The 18,294-nt window shown below is 45.7% G+C and overlaps 1 protein-coding gene across 1 annotated transcript in view; it reads right to left on the bottom strand.

Annotated features, from left to right (window-relative positions):
• nfatc4 (nuclear factor of activated T cells 4) overlaps positions 1–17,896 on the bottom strand; it is a 28,908-nt gene extending 11,012 nt beyond the window's left edge. Inside the window, exons 1-4 of the mRNA XM_055228539.1 lie at positions 17,518–17,896; positions 3,434–3,606; positions 1,518–1,632; positions 177–478 (exon numbers count right to left, since the gene is read on the bottom strand). Of these exons, the coding sequence (XP_055084514.1) occupies positions 177–478; positions 1,518–1,632; positions 3,434–3,606; positions 17,518–17,698 (771 nt within the window). The 5' untranslated portion in view covers positions 17,699–17,896. The remainder of the gene's footprint in view (positions 1–176; positions 479–1,517; positions 1,633–3,433; positions 3,607–17,517) is intronic.
• Positions 17,897–18,294: the final 398 nt, after the last annotated feature.

Below are 18,294 nucleotides of genomic sequence, written 5' to 3'. Positions count from 1 at the left end.
ATTATTATTATTATTATTATTATTATTATTATTATTATTATTATTATTATTAACATCATCATCATCATTAACCCGGGCCCTAAACCCATTTGAAATGTTTTGTGTGGCGCCTAAAACAAACACTGGGCTTTTCTCCAACATCAGAGCACCACCTTCACCATTTTCACTCCACCCACCTCCCCCTGCGTATCCTCAGAGTAGCTCCCCCTTCTGGACGTGCAGGGCGACGCCAGGGGGCTGTTCCTTCTCCTCTTTCCTCCTGGAGACGTGGGTCTGGACTGAGGGGACAGACCAAAGTTGACCGTGGCCTCGTTCAGCTCCTCGTCCTCCACAGACAGAGAGTCACAGCTGGAGGCGGGACTGAGCCAACCCCGAGACGAGGGGCTGGAGACGGGACTGGGACTGACGGAGCCGGGACTGCGCTCTCTGTAGGAGAAGGGGTCCAGGAGAGGCAGGTACAGACGCTCCCTGTCCCACCCTGAGCAGAGGAGGAGGAGATTTAATGACACACAATGACATCACACTGTGGAGTCACGGGTCACAGGTGGAGTCACAGGTGGAGTTCACTGTGTCAGATACAGATGTGTGACCTGGTTTATGGTTTATATCTGTGTAATTCCTGGTCCACATGTAACAAAGACTGACACAAAGTTCAGCATCTTCTCCGTCAGTTTAAATAAACAAAAGTCAAATGATTTTTTCACCACAGCTTCATAAAGTGAGATTAATCTGACGAGTTTGTGGTGCCATTATTCAACGTAAAAGACCCCAGAGATTGTGTCAGTTGAAAGGACTTTACTCTGTAGAGGCGGACGCTCTCGCCGCCGATGGACTCGAATGTCGTCTCAAAGCAGAGAGGCTCTTTAAATATGTCACTGTCATCACGGCGGAACATTCTGACACTTCCTTTAACATGATTTTTATGGCTAAAAACAATAAAAGTCGAGGTGAGATAATGGTCTATAATGTGCTCAGTCCAATACATTAATACGACGAGTTCATGGAGCCGATCCCAAACTAAGAACATTCAACATTTGTGGATCAGACGTTTGCAGATTTCTTTCAAAAACAGTGACTCTCATTGAGTTACTTGAGTTGAGTTTACGATGTGATCATTTCAGACGGAGGACAGGGGTCTATACACTCAGTTTTTGTTAGAATTCTCCAAACTTCTGCTCCACAAATGTTGAACTTTGTAGAGCTGATTCCAAACTAATAATGACAAACTCTTCATATTAATGTATCGGCTTAAAATCCTTTCAACTGACAACGATCTTTTGAGTCTTTTGAGTTGAAAAAATGGCACCACTTTCTGATGCTATTGTAAAAAAATAAAATAAAATCCCTTTATCTACACATGTGTGACCAGTTAAATCAGGTCTATGCTGCAAACTGCACATTTCAGAGCTTTTAACCGTCTTAAAGTCGTTTCTTCTCATTGAGCCTCTGCAGTTCTAACGACAGAGCAAACACAAACACTAAAGGTCTGATTCCCACGCCGTCCCGGTCGCTCTCACCTCCTCCGCCGCCTGAGTTGATGTCCCAGCATGAGGACAGGCTCGGGGACTCGTCCTCTGGAGAGATGGTGGTGATCTGGATACTGGGACACTCCACCACACGAGACTCGGACACCTGCAAAACAACAACGACGTTTAATCACCGAGTTTCAGACGACGTCACAATATAAAGACCAACAGATTTAACACGGACGACATCGGAAATGATCAGGTTCATTTGGATGTTTCATGTTAAAGTACGACATAAACAATAGAACTGTGTGTGACCCTTGACCCCTGACCCCATCTGAGAGTGACATCACATTTGAGCGTCCGGATCCACCAGCACAAACTGATCATGTCCAGGTTTAAAGGTGAAGTTTCATGTTTTTTTCTGGTTCAGCCTCAGTTTGGTGGAAAATATTGATCAGAGTTTTATATCAGATAAGAAGTACAAAAATACAGGAAGTAGCGTAGTAGTAGTAGTAGTTTTTATTTGAGTCAGAGCCGAATTTGCATCAAAATTCCACTTGTCACTGACTACGGCAACACACACACGGACAAACTACATGTAATCTGCTGTGTGTTTGTTTGGTCTGGTCTGTTTTTACTTGGACAGGGACAGTGGGACAGTGGGACAGTGGACGACGTCACACTGACCTTAAACAGTAAAGATGTTTGGTGTCAGGTTAAAGCAAAAACACTAATCTCCACCTGTCGTCCCTGGACAAGCTGACGTTAAGTAAGAAGAACAGTTTAAACGTGCTGATCTGAGGTAAATGTGAGCCCAGCGTTGGGGTTAACTGCACGTTTAAATGGTAAAAACCTCCAGCAAAGACACAAGAGCAGACAAACATGGAGGCTCTGATCTGAGGTTAATATTTCATGTGTTTGTGTCACAGCCAGACGGGATTTTTTTTATCAAAATAAACTTTATCAAACTTTATTTACAAACTCTATTTACCAGGACCAGGAAACTCCGCCCACAATCAGGGACGTTTTACTCGCAAGGAAGACATTTTTTAAACCTTAACTTGAATAAAGTTGTTGTCTTTTATATTTATTAGTCAGGTCAATACTGTTGTGAAGTTCAGACACATTTTAACGTTCATTTACATCGTTTACATCGTCGTTTCCAGGTCACAGTTGTGGAGTTTGTCTCTACATTTGTCACATCTGCAGCTCGTGTCAAACAGGAAGTAACAGAAAAACAAGAAATCATTTAGTAAAATCTTAAATATAATGATGTTAAATATGTTTTCATGAAATCTGCACTTTAATACAGTCCAGTACCAAAGGTCAAAGGTCAGCCCTTGTTCTCCTGTTTGGTTCGACTGTTGTGTCATTGAGCAAGACAAAAATAAAAACAAATCTGCCCCAACACCAACTTCTCAACTTAAATATGAATCTCTGGATGAAAAGAAAAGAAACGCACTTTATTTTTATCGAGTGGGAAGTTTAAAATGTCAAACCCAGGATGAGTCACTGGTGAGATATTTTTTATTTTTGTTGAAAAGTGTCACAATCAAACGATGACGAACAAAGAAGAGCATCAGAGAAAAACAGCACACAAAGAGCACACAAACGCCACACAAGCGCCGCACAAACAGCACACAAACACCGCACAAACAGCAAAAAAACGGAACACAAACGCCGCACAAACAGCACACAAACGGCACACAAACAGCACACAAACGCCGCACAAACAGCACACAAACAGCACACAAACGCCGCACAAACGCCACACAAACAGCACACAAACGCCGCACAAACGCCACACAAACAGCACACAAATGCTGCACAAACAGCACACAAACAGCACACAAACACCGCACAAACAGCACACAAACGCCACACAAACGCCGCACTGATCCCCTGTCACACCTGAGGTGCAGTGGGGCATGCTGGGTAATGTGCAGATGTTTAAAGTGTCTCACCTGCACAGATCGCGCCGGCAGACTCTCGTACGTCCCACTGAACTCTCGGACCACGGCCCGGCGAGGGGGCGGAGAGTGCATCCCTGCCCTTGGATTGGATGACGGAGACAATGCTGCTCTCTGATTGGCTGAGGCTGGGGGACTTGGGATGGAGATGCAGCGAAGGCGCCCGTCTGAAATCAACGAAATAAATTTAACTTTGTGTCCAGACAAAAACTAAACTTAAAAACACGCTCTCAGATACTCGACAGTTTAAGGTCAGATTTCCTGTGAAAAGCTCTTATAAACTCATCATGGTGAGTCATTAGGACGATCTGAATGTGTGAGGTCAGAGGTCAGAGGTCAGAGAGGAGGAGCTTTGGAACAAACTGAACTTCAGCTTTAAAAACTGTAAAATACAGTCCCATAAGAATCATACACCAGGACTAAACCTGGACTAAACCAGGACTAAACCAGGTCTAAACCAGGACTAAACCAGGACTAAACCAGGACTAAACCTGGACTAAACCTGGACTAAACCAGGACTAAACCGGGACTAAACCGGGACTAAACCGGGACTAAACCGGGACTAAACCGGGACTAAACCTGGACTAAACCTGGACTAAACCTGGACTAAACCAGGACTAAACCAGGACTAAACCTGGACTAAACCAGGTCTAAACCAGGACTAAACCAGGTCTAAACCAGGACTAAACCAGGACTAAACCTGGACTAAACCGGGACTAAACCGGGACTAAACCGGGACTAAACCGGGTCTAAACCTGGACTAAACCTGGACTAAACCAGGACTAAACCAGGTCTAAACCAGGACTAAACCTGGACTAAACCAGGACTAAACCTGGACTAAACCGGGACTAAACCGGGACTAAACCTGGACTAAACCAGGACTAAACCTGGACTAAACCAGGACTAAACCTGGACTAAACCGGGACTAAACCTGGACTAAACCAGGTCTAAACCTGGACTAAACCAGGACTAAACCAGGTCTAAACCTGGACTAAACCAGGACTAAACCAGGACTAAACCAGGTCTAAACCTGGACTAAACCAGGACTAAACCAGGACTAAACCTGGACTAAACCAGGTCTAAATCAGGACTAAACCTGGACTAAACCAGGACTAAACCAAGACTAAACCTGGACTAAACCAGGACTAAACCTGGACTAAACCAGGTCTAAACCTGGACTAAACCAGGACTAAACCTGGACTAAACCAGGTCTAAATCAGGACTAAACCTGGACTAAACCAGGACTAAACCAAGACTAAACCTGGACTAAACCAGGACTAAACCTGGACTAAACCTGGTCTAAACCTGGACTAAACCAGGACTAAACCAAAACTAAACTAATACTAAACCAGGACTAAACCAGGACTAAACCTGGACTAAACCAGGACTAAACCAGGACTAAACCAGGACTAAACCTGGACTAAACCAGGTCTAAATCACGACTAAACCTGGACTAAACCAGGACTAAACCAAGACTAAACCTGGACTAAACCAGGACTAAACCAGGACTAAACCTGGACTAAACCAGGACTAAACCAAAACTAAACTAATACTAAACCAGGACTAAACCAGGACTAAACAAGGACTAAACCAGGTCTAAACCTGGACTAAACCAGGACTAAACCTGGACTAAACCAGGACTAAACCAGGTCTAAATCAGGACTAAACCTGGACAAAACCAGGACTAAACCAAGACTAAACCTGGACTAAACCAGGACTAAACCTGGTCTAAACCTGGACTAAACCAGGACTAAACCAAAACTAAACTAATACTAAACCAGGATTATAACGGGTCTAAACTAAGTCTACATCAGAACTAAATCTTTATCTTTTATCATCTCCCCCTCCGCTCTGTCGCTCTTTTCTTTCTCCTGCTCTTTCTCTTTCCTCTCTTCCCCTCCTCTCTCTCTCTCCCTACATTCCTTTACCCTCTTTCTTTCCTCCCTCTCTCCTCGTCTTCCCTGTTCCTCCTCTTCCTCCTCATTCTTTTACCTCCTCCCTCTCCTACTATTTCTCCCCTTTGTCTTTCTTTCTCTCCTCCCTCCCTTTCTCATCTCCTCTTCCAGACCAAGTATAAGACACACACACACACACACACAAACACACACAGACACACACACACACACACAGACACATGGACCACACTGAGGATTACACACACACACAAACACACACACGGAAAAGAACACAAAGTACAACATTTAACGTGGAACAGCACATTCTGTTATTCTAAATAAAGTGTGTTTTTTATTATCATTGTGGTATCGGATCAGTATCGAGTATTTATTTATTTATTTATTAGTTTATTTGACAGGGACAGTGTACATTAATATCATTGCTGCAAATGCACCAGAATTAGCCAAAAGGCTGTTTTTCATCTGTTGTCCCTGGACAGATGGACAGACCTGTCTCCCTAAAAACAAGAGTAAAAATATTATACAGTAAAAATTACAATATAGTATAGAAAAAACATTAAAAACAGATATAACAAACACTGTAAACAAAAGTGTTCAGAAAGGACAAACAAAACACAGGCATCATACAGACAGTCCACAGCCCACAACATCCAACTCAAGAGAAAACACAAGTGTGTGGTTAGTCAGGGGGGAGTCATTAGTAATGTTACTACACACATGTTTGATGTTATGAACTAGTTTTTTAAATGTTTTTTGAACAGAATGTAGGTGCTTATTTCTCTGATGTTCTGAGGGACCGAGTTCCTGTGCAGCTGTAACTGAAAAGGCTCTGACTGAAGACACTTGTCCTCAGAGGAACAGTCTCCTCAGACAGACCCTCGTGTGACCCTCTGAGCTGGTTCTTGTTTTCACAAACTGATTGAGTGGAGGGGATGACAGACCATTAATGATTTTATATATTAGACAGAGTTTTGAATACTTGATGACATTCTCCCAACTTAACAGTTTATGCTTCTGTAAAATGGTGCAATGATGATGATGTCTTGAAGGTTTTTTATCTAGAATCTTGATTGTCCGTTTGTGAAATGATCCAATGGGTTTTAGTGTTGTTTTCTTTGCCTGTGACCATGTTGTAAGACAGTATGTTATGTGAGAAAGGACCATAGCATGAACATTTTAGCTGCCTGCAGTGATAAATGTGACCTAATGAATCTGAAATTGGACAAGTTAAACTTTACACGGTTGCACACTTTTTTGATTTGTGATTTAAATGTTAGTTAAATGTTATCGAGTCCTTAGTATCGAGTCCTTAGTATCGAGTCCTTAGTATCGAGTCCTTAGTATCGAGTCCTTAGTATCGAGTCCTTAGTATCGTGACCCCCTCCTGTAGATTCTTCTGAGCTCTTTGTCTTTGGTTTGCAGAGCTCTTGTGTTGTGTTTGTGTTGCTCTTTTGTTGTGTTTTTGGTGTTCCCGGGCGCTCTCGCGTTCTCTCCTGTTCCCGGGTGCTCTCGTGTTCCCGGGCGCTCTCACGTTCCCGGGCGCTCTCACGTTCCCGGGCGCTCTCGTGTTCCCGGGCGCTCTCGTGTTCCCGGGCGCTCTCGTGTTCTCTCGTGTTCCCGGGCGCTCTCGTGTTCCCGGGCGCTCTCGTGTTCTCTCGCGTTCCCGGGCGCTCTCCTGTTCCCGGGCACTCTCCTGTTGCCGGGCGCTCTCGTGTTCTCTCGTGTTCCTGGGCGCTCTCCTGTTCCCGGGCGCTCTCGTGTTCTCTCACGTTCCCGGGCGCTCTCACGTTCCCGGGCGCTCTCACGTTCCCGGGCGCTCTCGTGTTCCTGGGCGCTCTCCTGTTCCCGGGCGCTCTCGTGTTCTCTCGCGTTCCCGGGCACTCTCCTGTTCCCGGGCGCTCTCGTGTTCCCGGGCACTCTCCTGTTCCCGGGCGCTCTCCTGTTCCAGGGCGCTCTCCTGTTCCCGGGCGCTCTCCTGTTCCCGGGCGCTCTCGTGTTCTCTCGTGTTCCCGGGCGCTCTCGTGTTCTCTCGCGTTCCCGGGCGCTCTCCTGTTCCCGGGCGCTCTCGTGTTCTCTCGTGTTCTCTCGTGTTCCTGGGCGCTCTCCTGTTCCCGGGCGCTCTCGTGTTCTCTCGTGTTCTCTCGTGTTCCCAGGCGCTCTCCTGTTCCCGGGTGCTCTCGTGTTCTTGGGCGCTCTCCTGTTCCCGGGCACTCTCCTGTTCCCGGGCGCTCTCCTATTCCCGGGCGCTCTCCTGTTCCCGGGCGCTCTCCTGTTCCCGGGCGCTCTCGTGTTCTCTCGTGTTCTCTCCTGTTCCCGGGCGCTCTCCTGTTCCCGGGCGCTCTCCTGTTCCCGGGCGCTCTCGTGTTCTTGGGCGCTCTCCAGCTCCATCAGGGCTCAAATGTTTCCTGGCAGCTCAGATCTTTCCGTGTGATTAAAACCTCTGCAGTTGTTGTGGATATTTGTCATAAAACAATGATTTACATGTTTGTGCTCAGACGGGAGTTTACGAGCCTCACAAACATTACGGCTGTTTTTTTTAGGAGAACCATTGTCGAATTTCACACATCTCTAACGCTCTAATGCCGTTTAAGCCCTGATAATAGTAAACTCCGCCTCCTGCACACGGAAAAACAGACGACTGAGGTGGAGAGACTTCAGAATCTAATTTGTTTTTTGTAAATATGATAATATCACACCACCCACAGTGAAGCTCCACATGCAGCTCATCGAGGCCAACAGTCATAACAACCACATAGCAACCAAAGAGCCAATCAGGAGCGAGGCTGTTGAATGTAACGCCCCTTCTCGCCCACACCACTGTTTTATCAGGGGGCGGGTGCTTAGCAACGCTGTCAATCAAACCTGTTGCTAACGCTAACAGGAGAGACCTCGGGGAAAGAAGGACCTGATTTGTCTGTTATTAATGTTCATATCTTGATTTACAGACACAATAGTGAAATAAAAACCCCAGGATCATGTAGAGGGTTAATACGAACATTTAAGACCAGAATGAGTCTGAAGCAGCAGAGACAGAAAGAGGACAGAGGGGACACAGAGAGGACACAGAGAGGAGACACAGAGGGGACACATAGGGGACACAGAGGGGACACAGAGGGGACACAGTTTAACACAGTGCGTGAACTGGAGCCAGAGTCGATGGAGCAGGAAGTGCATCTGTGATCACTTCCTGTCCGGCGGCAGCAGGTCAGCTCTGTCCGTTTATACAAACAGTCTAGGGCCGAGGTGTCCAGACTTTTCTCTTTAAGGGCCACACATAAAAACACAGATAAAGCTGAGGTCCACAGACTGGTCATGAAGACAGTGAATACTTCAAATCTGTTTTATTATTACAAGTTAAACTGAAGCACTCGACTTTTACTCACATCCTCAGACACATTAAATATTTGAAATGGGTTTGTTAAAGGAGATTTTCAGAAATGTACAGTAAAAAGTTCTGTTCAGGTAATATGGGCCAATTCACCTGGAAGATTGAGGGCCAAGAAAAATTGGTCTGAGGGCCGCATTTGGCCCCCGGGCCACAGTTTGGGCATGTCCAGTCTGTGGTCATCATGAGTGGTCCAGGGGCGTGTCCAGTCCTCTTCGTTACATAAGAGCACGTACAGTTGTGTTTATGTTGTATAATTGTGAGAGTTTAGACAAATGTGCATAAAATCTGTGCCATTAAAACTGGAAATTGTGTCTTTGTCTGAAATGTTCCACAGTATGGCATTCTTTGGCTTTTGCACTGTTGTACATTTGTTGTACATCTGTTGTTGAGGAGCTCACCTCTCCACAGATCTGACTTGTTGCCGTGGAGACGAGGCCTGTGACGATAGCGACTCTGTGTCGACACGTCACGGCTCAATATTCAGTGTGTTTGTTTTTCTTTGAGCTCGTGGGGACGTTTTTTGGACTTTTCTGAAGATTTGAGCCAAAATGAAACTGAAAAAAAACTGAAAAACTCAAAGGTTTGATTCACTCAGAGCAGCAACACGTCGTCAATGGCAACGACAACGATGACAACAACGAAGACGACGACAACGACGACAACAACGACAACGACAACTGAACAAATGAGGATCATCAGCGACGGGACGGACATGAGGGATTTATCTTAAAATGTGGCGTCTTGGCGACACATTAAAGTTACACTGTGGAACATTCAAATCACAACAATAACATCACATCCCATTCATCCCCCGGACCACAGCAACCGGACAAACCAGGTCTAAACCGGGTCTAAACCGGGACTAAACCGGGTCTAAACCGGGACTAAACCGGGTCTAAACCGGGTCTAAACCAGGTCTAAACCGGGTCTAAACAGGGACTAAACCGGGACTAAACCAGGTCTAAACCGGGACTAAACCGGGTCTAAACCGGGACTAAACCGGGTCTAAACCGGGTCTAAACCAGGTCTAAACCAGGTCTAAACCGGGACTAAACCGGGTCTAAACCGGGACTAAACCGGGTCTAAACCGGGTCTAAACCAGGTCTAAACCGGGTCTAAACCGGGACTAAACCGGGTCTAAACCGGGACTAAACCGGGTCTAAACCGGGTCTAAACCAGGTCTAAACCGGGTCTAAACAGGGACTAAACCGGGACTAAACCAGGTCTAAACCGGGACTAAACCGGGACTAAACCGGGTCTAAACCAGGACTAAACCGGGACTAAACCGGGTCTAAACCGGGACTAAACCGGGTCTAAACCGGGTCTAAACCGGGTCTAAACCGGGACTAAACCGGGTCTAAACCGGGTCTAAACCGGGTCTAAACCGGGTCTAAACCAGGACTAAACCAGGTCTAAACCAGGACTAAACCGGGTCTAAACCGGGTCTAAACCAGGACTAAACCAGGACTAAACCAGGACTAAACCAGGACTAAACCAGGACTAAACCAGGTCTAAACCAGGACTAAACCGGGTCTAAACCGGGTCTAAACCAGGACTAAACCAGGACTAAACCAGATCTAAACCAGGACTAAACCGGGTCTAAACCGGGTCTAAACCAGGACTAAACCAGGTCTAAACCAGGACTAAACCAGGTCTAAACCAGGTCTAAACCGGGTCTAAACCAGGACTAAACCAGGACTAAACCAGATCTAAACCAGGACTAAACCGGGTCTAAACCAGGACTAAACCAGGTCTAAACCAGGACTAAACCAGGTCTAAACCGGGTCTAAACCAGGACTAAACCAGGACTAAACCAGATCTAAACCAGGACTAAACCAGGACTAAACCAGGTCTAAACCAGGACTAAACCGGGTTTAAACCGGGTCTAAACCAGGACTAAACCAGGACTAAACCAGATCTAAACCAGGACTAAACCGGGTCTAAACCGGGTCTAAACCAGGACTAAACCAGGTCTAAACCAGGACTAAACCGGGTCTAAACCGGGTCTAAACCAGGACTAAACCAGGACTAAACCAGATCTAAACCAGGACTAAACCGGGTCTAAACCGGGTCTAAACCAGGACTAAACCAGGTCTAAACCAGGACTAAACCAGGTCTAAACCAGGACTAAACCAGGACTGAACCAGGTCTAAACCAGGACTAAACCGGGTCTAAACCGGGTCTAAACCAGGACTAAACCAGGACTAAACCAGATCTAAACCAGGACTAAACCAGGTCTAAACCAGGACTAAACCGGGTCTAAACCGGGTCTAAACCGGGACTAAACCAGGACTACACCAGGTCTAAACCGGGACTAAACCGGGACTAAACCAGGACTAAACGAGGTCTAAACCGGATCTAAACCGGGACTAAACCAGGACTACACCAGGACTAAACCGGGTCTACACCAGATCTAAACCAGGACTAAACCAGGACTAAACCAGGTCTAAACCAGGACTAAACCAGGACTAAACCAGATCTAAACCAGGACTAAACCGGGTCTAAACCGGGTCTAAACCGGGACTAAACCAGGACTAAACGAGGACTAAACCAGGACTAAACCAGATCTAAACCAGGAGTAAACCGGGTCTAAACCAGATCTAAACCAGGACTAAACCGGGTCTAAACCGGGTCTAAACCGGGTCTAAACCGGGACTAAACCAGGACTAAACGAGGACTAAACCAGGACTAAACCAGATCTAAACCAGGAGTAAACCGGGTCTAAACCAGATCTAAACCAGGACTAAACCAGGACTAAACCGGGTCTAAACCGGGTCTAAACCAGGACTAAACCAGGACTAAACCAGATCTAAACCAGGACTAAACCGGGTCTAAACCGGGTCTAAACCAGGACTAAACCAGGTCTAAACCAGGACTAAACCAGGTCTAAACCAGGTCTAAACCGGGTCTAAACCAGGACTAAACCAGGACTAAACCAGATCTAAACCAGGACTAAACCGGGTCTAAACCAGGACTAAACCAGGTCTAAACCAGGACTAAACCAGGTCTAAACCAGGTCTAAACCGGGTCTAAACCGGGTCTAAACCAGGACTAAACCAGGACTAAACCAGATCTAAACCAGGACTAAACCAGGACTAAACCAGGTCTAAACCAGGACTAAACCGGGTTTAAACCGGGTCTAAACCAGGACTAAACCAGGACTAAACCAGATCTAAACCAGGACTAAACCGGGTCTAAACCGGGTCTAAACCAGGACTAAACCAGGTCTAAACCAGGACTAAACCGGGTCTAAACCGGGTCTAAACCAGGACTAAACCAGGACTAAACCAGATCTAAACCAGGACTAAACCGGGTCTAAACCGGGTCTAAACCAGGACTAAACCAGGTCTAAACCAGGACTAAACCAGGTCTAAACCAGGACTAAACCAGGACTGAACCAGGTCTAAACCAGGACTAAACCGGGTCTAAACCGGGTCTAAACCAGGACTAAACCAGGACTAAACCAGATCTAAACCAGGACTAAACCAGGACTAAACCAGGTCTAAACCAGGACTAAACCGGGTCTAAACCGGGTCTAAACCGGGACTAAACCAGGACTACACCAGGTCTAAACCGGGACTAAACCGGGACTAAACCAGGACTAAACGAGGTCTAAACCGGATCTAAACCGGGACTAAACCAGGACTACACCAGGACTAAACCGGGTCTACACCAGATCTAAACCAGGACTAAACCAGGACTAAACCAGGTCTAAACCAGGACTAAACCAGGACTAAACCAGATCTAAACCAGGACTAAACCGGGTCTAAACCGGGTCTAAACCGGGACTAAACCAGGACTAAACGAGGACTAAACCAGGACTAAACCAGATCTAAACCAGGAGTAAACCGGGTCTAAACCAGATCTAAACCAGGACTAAACCGGGTCTAAACCGGGTCTAAACCGGGTCTAAACCAGGACTAAACCAGGTCTAAACCAGGTCTAAACCAGGTCTAAACCAGGTCTACCCGGGGCCTGGTGGAGCCTCACTGTGGGTGAGGTGAGGATATATTGAGGAGCACATGGGAACACTCAGCTCAAAAACACAAAACACTGATGAGAAACACATGTAGAGCGAGCTCGCACGAGAACTGTACGGAAACAACCAGACGCACAACCAGACGCACAACCAGAGCACCGCTAACATGAGAACTGTACGGAAACAACCAGAGCACCGCTAACATGAGAACTGTACGGAAACAACCAGAGCAAATCTGAAGATCCAGACAAACACAGGCCTTTATCGACTCTCTTCAGGTTTTGAACTGTATTTAAATGGACCTTGTGTTTTTTGTACATTTTAAATCTTTAGGTCTGCTGTTGTTGGATCATTTTGACATAAAATTCACTAAAAAAGCAAATATAAAAGTTATAATTGGAATTGTACCAGTAAACTGATTTATTTTTACAGAATAAACTCCAGGCCTGTGACTGGGGCAGAGGGACACAAGCTCAAGTAGTTCTGTTTTTACTGATAATGTTGAAGTACCACTGACCTAGAATGTTCCAGAGTGTGGATTTAAACAGTAACACAAGCTGGTGATGTTTCTAGGACATACATGGTTTTGAAAGTTACAGACTTAATGCCACACTGTGGAACATCAGTCCTCCATCACTGGACTTCCTCCCTAAAGACTGAAGGAAAAAACACCAGGGGATTGAAAAAAAAAAAGCAGATTTATTTTCTGTTGCAGATCATGGCCGAGCTCCTTCGTTTCAGTAAAATAAAGCGATCTGATTGGACGCGGTGAGAGTCACATGACTCACCTCTGTGTGAAATGAGAGACACATTTTGAATCTATTTGGCGAAGTGCTGCTCTCTGGATTAGACTGAGACTGTGACCACGGCTCAGTGCATCAGCCTGAGGGCCTCCATAGCGCCCCCTGCTGTCTGTTCTGGATCAGGAGACGTCTCTTGGTCTCGCTGATGTTTGGAGGAGCATTAGTTCTATTCTTAGGTCGTATCAGGGCTGAATTATGAAGTGAAGCGTCTCTAATAGCTCTGGGTGCTTTCTCCGACATTTTCCTAAAGTCTTAAATGTTTGTGTTGTGGTTTAGCTCTGAGACCGGTCCAGCTCGAGTCCTGGTTTAGTTCTAAGATGGTCTTCATTTGGACTTAAATAAAACCTATTCTGCAAACTGGACTTTTTAGATCTTTAACCATGTTCTAGTCGTTAATCGCTTAATTTCAAGACGCCATTTTGTCGATCTACCCTACCTGTTTTCACCTCCACTGTGACACGCCCCCTGTGACACGCCCACTTTGACACGCCCACTTTGACATCCGCTCTTCCTTCTCCAGTTTTATTTTCTTAATCGTTGATACTCGTAGGATTCTGCAGCGTCGTGTCGTCATTTTGCTCTAAATTCTTAAAATGTGCTGCTCTAGTGTGACGTGCCTCTGTCCATAGGGGGCGCTACAGCGTGCGGCGCTTTGTTGACGTTTACGGTGACGTCACACTGGTCCAAAGTTGTTCCAAACATCTTAATTATTCACTTTGATTAGTTTATAAAATCACAACATCCAGAAACAGTGAACATTCTAATGATAAGTTGCATGCTAACAGTGCACTTCCTGATTCCTGAGAGACACATTTCGCTCAAACACACATTCCTACAAATTCCTGTAGAGGAGCTTTAAAAGTCTGAGCGTGCGGCGTGATCAATGTTAGAGTTTTACTGCTCTGTTCATTTTGTTTTGTGAAATTTTCACCTGAAAATCACAGAAACATTTAAAAAGTCCCACATTTCAACAGACGACAAATAAAAAACAGATAAAATGTGGAAAATATTATTGCTGAGGGTCAAGGAGTCCTGGTTTAGACCTGGTCTAATCTGGGTTTAATCCATGTTCAGTCCCGGTTCAATCCCAGTTCAGTCCGTGTTTAGTCCGTGTTTAGACCTGGTTTAGTCCGTGTTGAGTCCATGTTGAGTCCATGTTGAGTCCTGGTTTAGTCCCGGTTTAGTCCCGGTTTAGTCCCGGTTTAGTCCGTGTTTAGTCCGTGTTTAGTCAGTGTTTAGTCAGTGTTTAGTCCTGGTTTAGTCCTGGTTTAGTCCTGGTTTAGTCCTGGTTTAGTCCTGGTTTAGTCCTGGTTTAGTCCCGGTTTAGTCCCGGTTTAGTCCCGGTTTAGTCCGTGTTTAGTCCGTGTTTAGTCCGTGTTTAGTCAGTGTTTAGTCCTGGTTTAGTCCCGGTTTAGTCCCGGTTTAGTCCCGGTTTAGTCCGTGTTTAGTCCTGGTTTAGTCCTGGTTTAGTCCTGGTTTAGTCCTGGTTTAGTCCTGGTTTAGTCCTGGTTTAGTCCTGGTTTAGTCCTGGTTTAGTCCTGGTTTAGTCCGTGTTTAGTCCGTGTTTAGTCCGTGTTTAGTCCGTGTTTAGTCCGTGTTTAGTCCGTGTTTAGTCCTGGTTTAGTCCTGGTTTAGTCCTGGTTTAGTCCTGGTTTAGTTTTACTTTTAGACTGACTTGTTTTGTCTTTGTTTATCTTCGACTCCAGGCCGACCCTAAACTCCATTTGTAAAAGTTATTTTTACGACTCTTTTGTGCAGGAGGAGGAGGGTCTGAAATACTGTATGTGCACTTAAAGCTTTAATATGTCACTTTAATGTCTCCATGGAGATGTTAATGCGTTGACTAGAATGTTCCACAGAAGGGCATTAAACTGACCAGGCCACATCAGTGTATTTAACATTAAAACACTGACAAGTTTAATGTCAAACTGTGAAACATTTCAGACAAAGCATCTCCATGGAAACAAGGACTGGACCCCTGACCAGAAACAAAAGAGTGTAGAAAATAAAACTAGTATCAAAAGTATTAGTATGTTATAGATCATATTAGTCGTATCGATACTGAACAGGACAGAAATGAACCTAAATGAATCTTTATCACAAACATCAGACACAGACCAGGGACCATCTGTGGTATTGGAATCGTATCAAGTATCGAGTCTATTAGAGTCTATCAGTATCAAGCTGAAGTTTGAGACGTTAGTGTAAAGTAAAAGTAAAAGTGTGAGTCTTAGTCTGGACTCACGTCCCTCACACTCGTCCTGATGTGTTTAAGATTAGTTTTATTTGCTGAATTTAAAGTTTTATTTTGTTCACTTGAGGCAGAAGTGTCGTTTATTTAGACGAACTGCAGCGAGTCAAGGCCACGGCACAGAGACTGGGTTATACTCAGGGTTATACTCTGGGTTATACTCTGGGTTATACTCAGGGTTATACTCTGGGTTATACTCTGGGTTATACTCTGGGTTACACTCTGGGTTACACTCTGGGTTACACTCTGGGTTACACTCTGGGTTACACTCTGGGTTACACTCTGGGTTACACTCTGGGTTACACTCAGGGTTATACTCAGGGTTATACTCAGGGTTATACTCCGGGTTATACTCCGGGTTACACTCCGGGTTACACTCCGGGTTACACTCCGGGTTACACTCCGGGTTACACTCCGGGTTACACTCTGGGTTATACTTTCCTAAAACACACACTCTACACACATATGACACACATGACACACACTCTACACACACTCTACACACACTCTACACACACTCTACACACACTCTACACACATGACACACACTCTTGGGGCAGAGATGTGACTGCAGGTCCCTCAGACCTTCAGGTCAGAGGTCAGAGGTCAGAGGGGTGAATCGTGTTAATAAAAGTGACACAGTGTGAGACTCTTGTTCTTTTCAGACAAAAGCCTGAGTTTTAAGTCAGAATTCTCCCATAAACGTCTGATTGAAGGTGTTGCATTACCTGGAATATTCCACAGTATGGCATTAAATTAATATGATGCATGCATTGTACCAGCAGGCACGCCTCTCCACAGAACTGACTTGTAACTCTGCCTGGTTTGGTGTTTCTTTATACGCACGCACGCACACACAAATGTTTAAGTTTAGTTTTTGGATGTAAAATGTCCCTGAACGTCTCTATTTAAACTTTATCTACAGGTGTTAAACTCTGTGTGAGACCAACACCACGAACTGATCAGTGTGAGACAGGGGCCCCATAAACAGGGGCCCCCATAAACAGGGGCCCCTCACTCGTCTGTGCAGATCTACATCATCATGCACATCTTGATCCACTGGTTTGGATCAGTTACTTTACACTTGATTGTCCCATTAGGGAAGTGTGTCCTGTGTGTCCTGTGTGTCCTGTGTGTCCTGTGTGTCCTCTGTGTCCTGTGTGTCCTCTGTGTCCTCTGCATTTGACCCGTCCCTCAGTGTCTCCGGGTTAAACCTGTCGTGGGACGTGTCTCCAGACCTCGGCCTGAGGATGTGTCTGTGATGTTCTGCTGATGGGAGACACTGGACTCAGGGCTGGACGACCCGGGAATCAAACCCAGGACCTTGTGGCTGTGAGTCGAGCACCAGCCAAACACTGAAGCACTGAAGCTGTGAGACTTTACTGAAACATTGTGACTTTAAAAACATCCAGAAGAAATGAAACATGACACAACACACACACACACCCCCACATGCATACATACATACACACACACACACATCCACATGCATACATACATACACACATCCACATCCACACACACACACACACACACACACACACACATCTGAACTACAGCTTTACTACAGATTTTTTGTTGTTTATGGAGGAAAATGTTGCGACTTGCGAGTTCTTATTCATTGCGATTGCGGTGAAAGCGCAGCCCTGATAAAAGCCGCGCTCTGCTCCTCCATGTGAATAAAATAAACACACTAGTTTCATTTCCCACGCACTTTCACACAAACTGAGGAGGGACAGACCGTGGCTGGTGGTCTCCAGGGGCCCCGGGCCGCTCTCACTCTCCTCCCCGGGCCTGGAGCGCTCCTCCTCGGCTGCACACACGGGACTGGGCCGCTGGTTCTGGTTCTGCTGCTCCTCTTCAAACACCAGTTTAAACTCAAACTCCCCCTCGTCCCAGCCCGAGCCCGGAGCGGCCCCCATCTCCACAGACCCGCTCCGGTCTGCGCCAAACCGCGGCGTTTTTAGCCCAAAACTCTTCAAACTCTGCGACTCCAACTTTGTCCGCCGTGTTTTTTTTTATCCAAACATCCTCAGAGTCTGGACAAAGCCTCAAACCCGCGTCACATCAGGAGAAACGGCCCCGCGTCTTTCATTTCCTCACATCGTCTCTGCGCGGACAGAAAAAAACACTTTATCAAATATTTGCTGGTGGTTTTTGCCTTAATTACACAGGGGAGTTTACTCTGCTCCTATTGGCCCCTGCACCTGTCAATCAAGAAGACCCTGCGCCCAGGTCCCGCCCCCTCACAGAGGATGTTTCAGCTGAAAAGAAAAGCTGAAGAGTTTAAAGAAGCTGAAGAGTTTAAAGAAGCTGAAGAGTTTAAAGAAGCTGAAGAGTTTAAAGAAGCTGAAGAGTTTAAAGAAGCTGAAGAGTTTAAAGAAGCTGAAACGAGTTTAAAGAAGCTGAAACGAGTTTAAAGAAGCTGAAGAGTTTAAAGAAGCTGAAGAGTTTAAAGAAGCTGAAGAGTTTAAAGAAGCTGAAACAAGTTTAAAGAAGCTGAAGAGTTTAAAGAAGC

This window comes from Periophthalmus magnuspinnatus, chromosome 17 (genome assembly GCF_009829125.3).
Source record: "Periophthalmus magnuspinnatus isolate fPerMag1 chromosome 17, fPerMag1.2.pri, whole genome shotgun sequence".
In the NCBI taxonomy this organism is placed as follows: Eukaryota; Metazoa; Chordata; class Actinopteri; order Gobiiformes; family Gobiidae; genus Periophthalmus; species Periophthalmus magnuspinnatus.
Note: the sequence above shows the minus strand (reverse complement) of the source record. Positions and strands in the feature narration are given on the sequence as shown.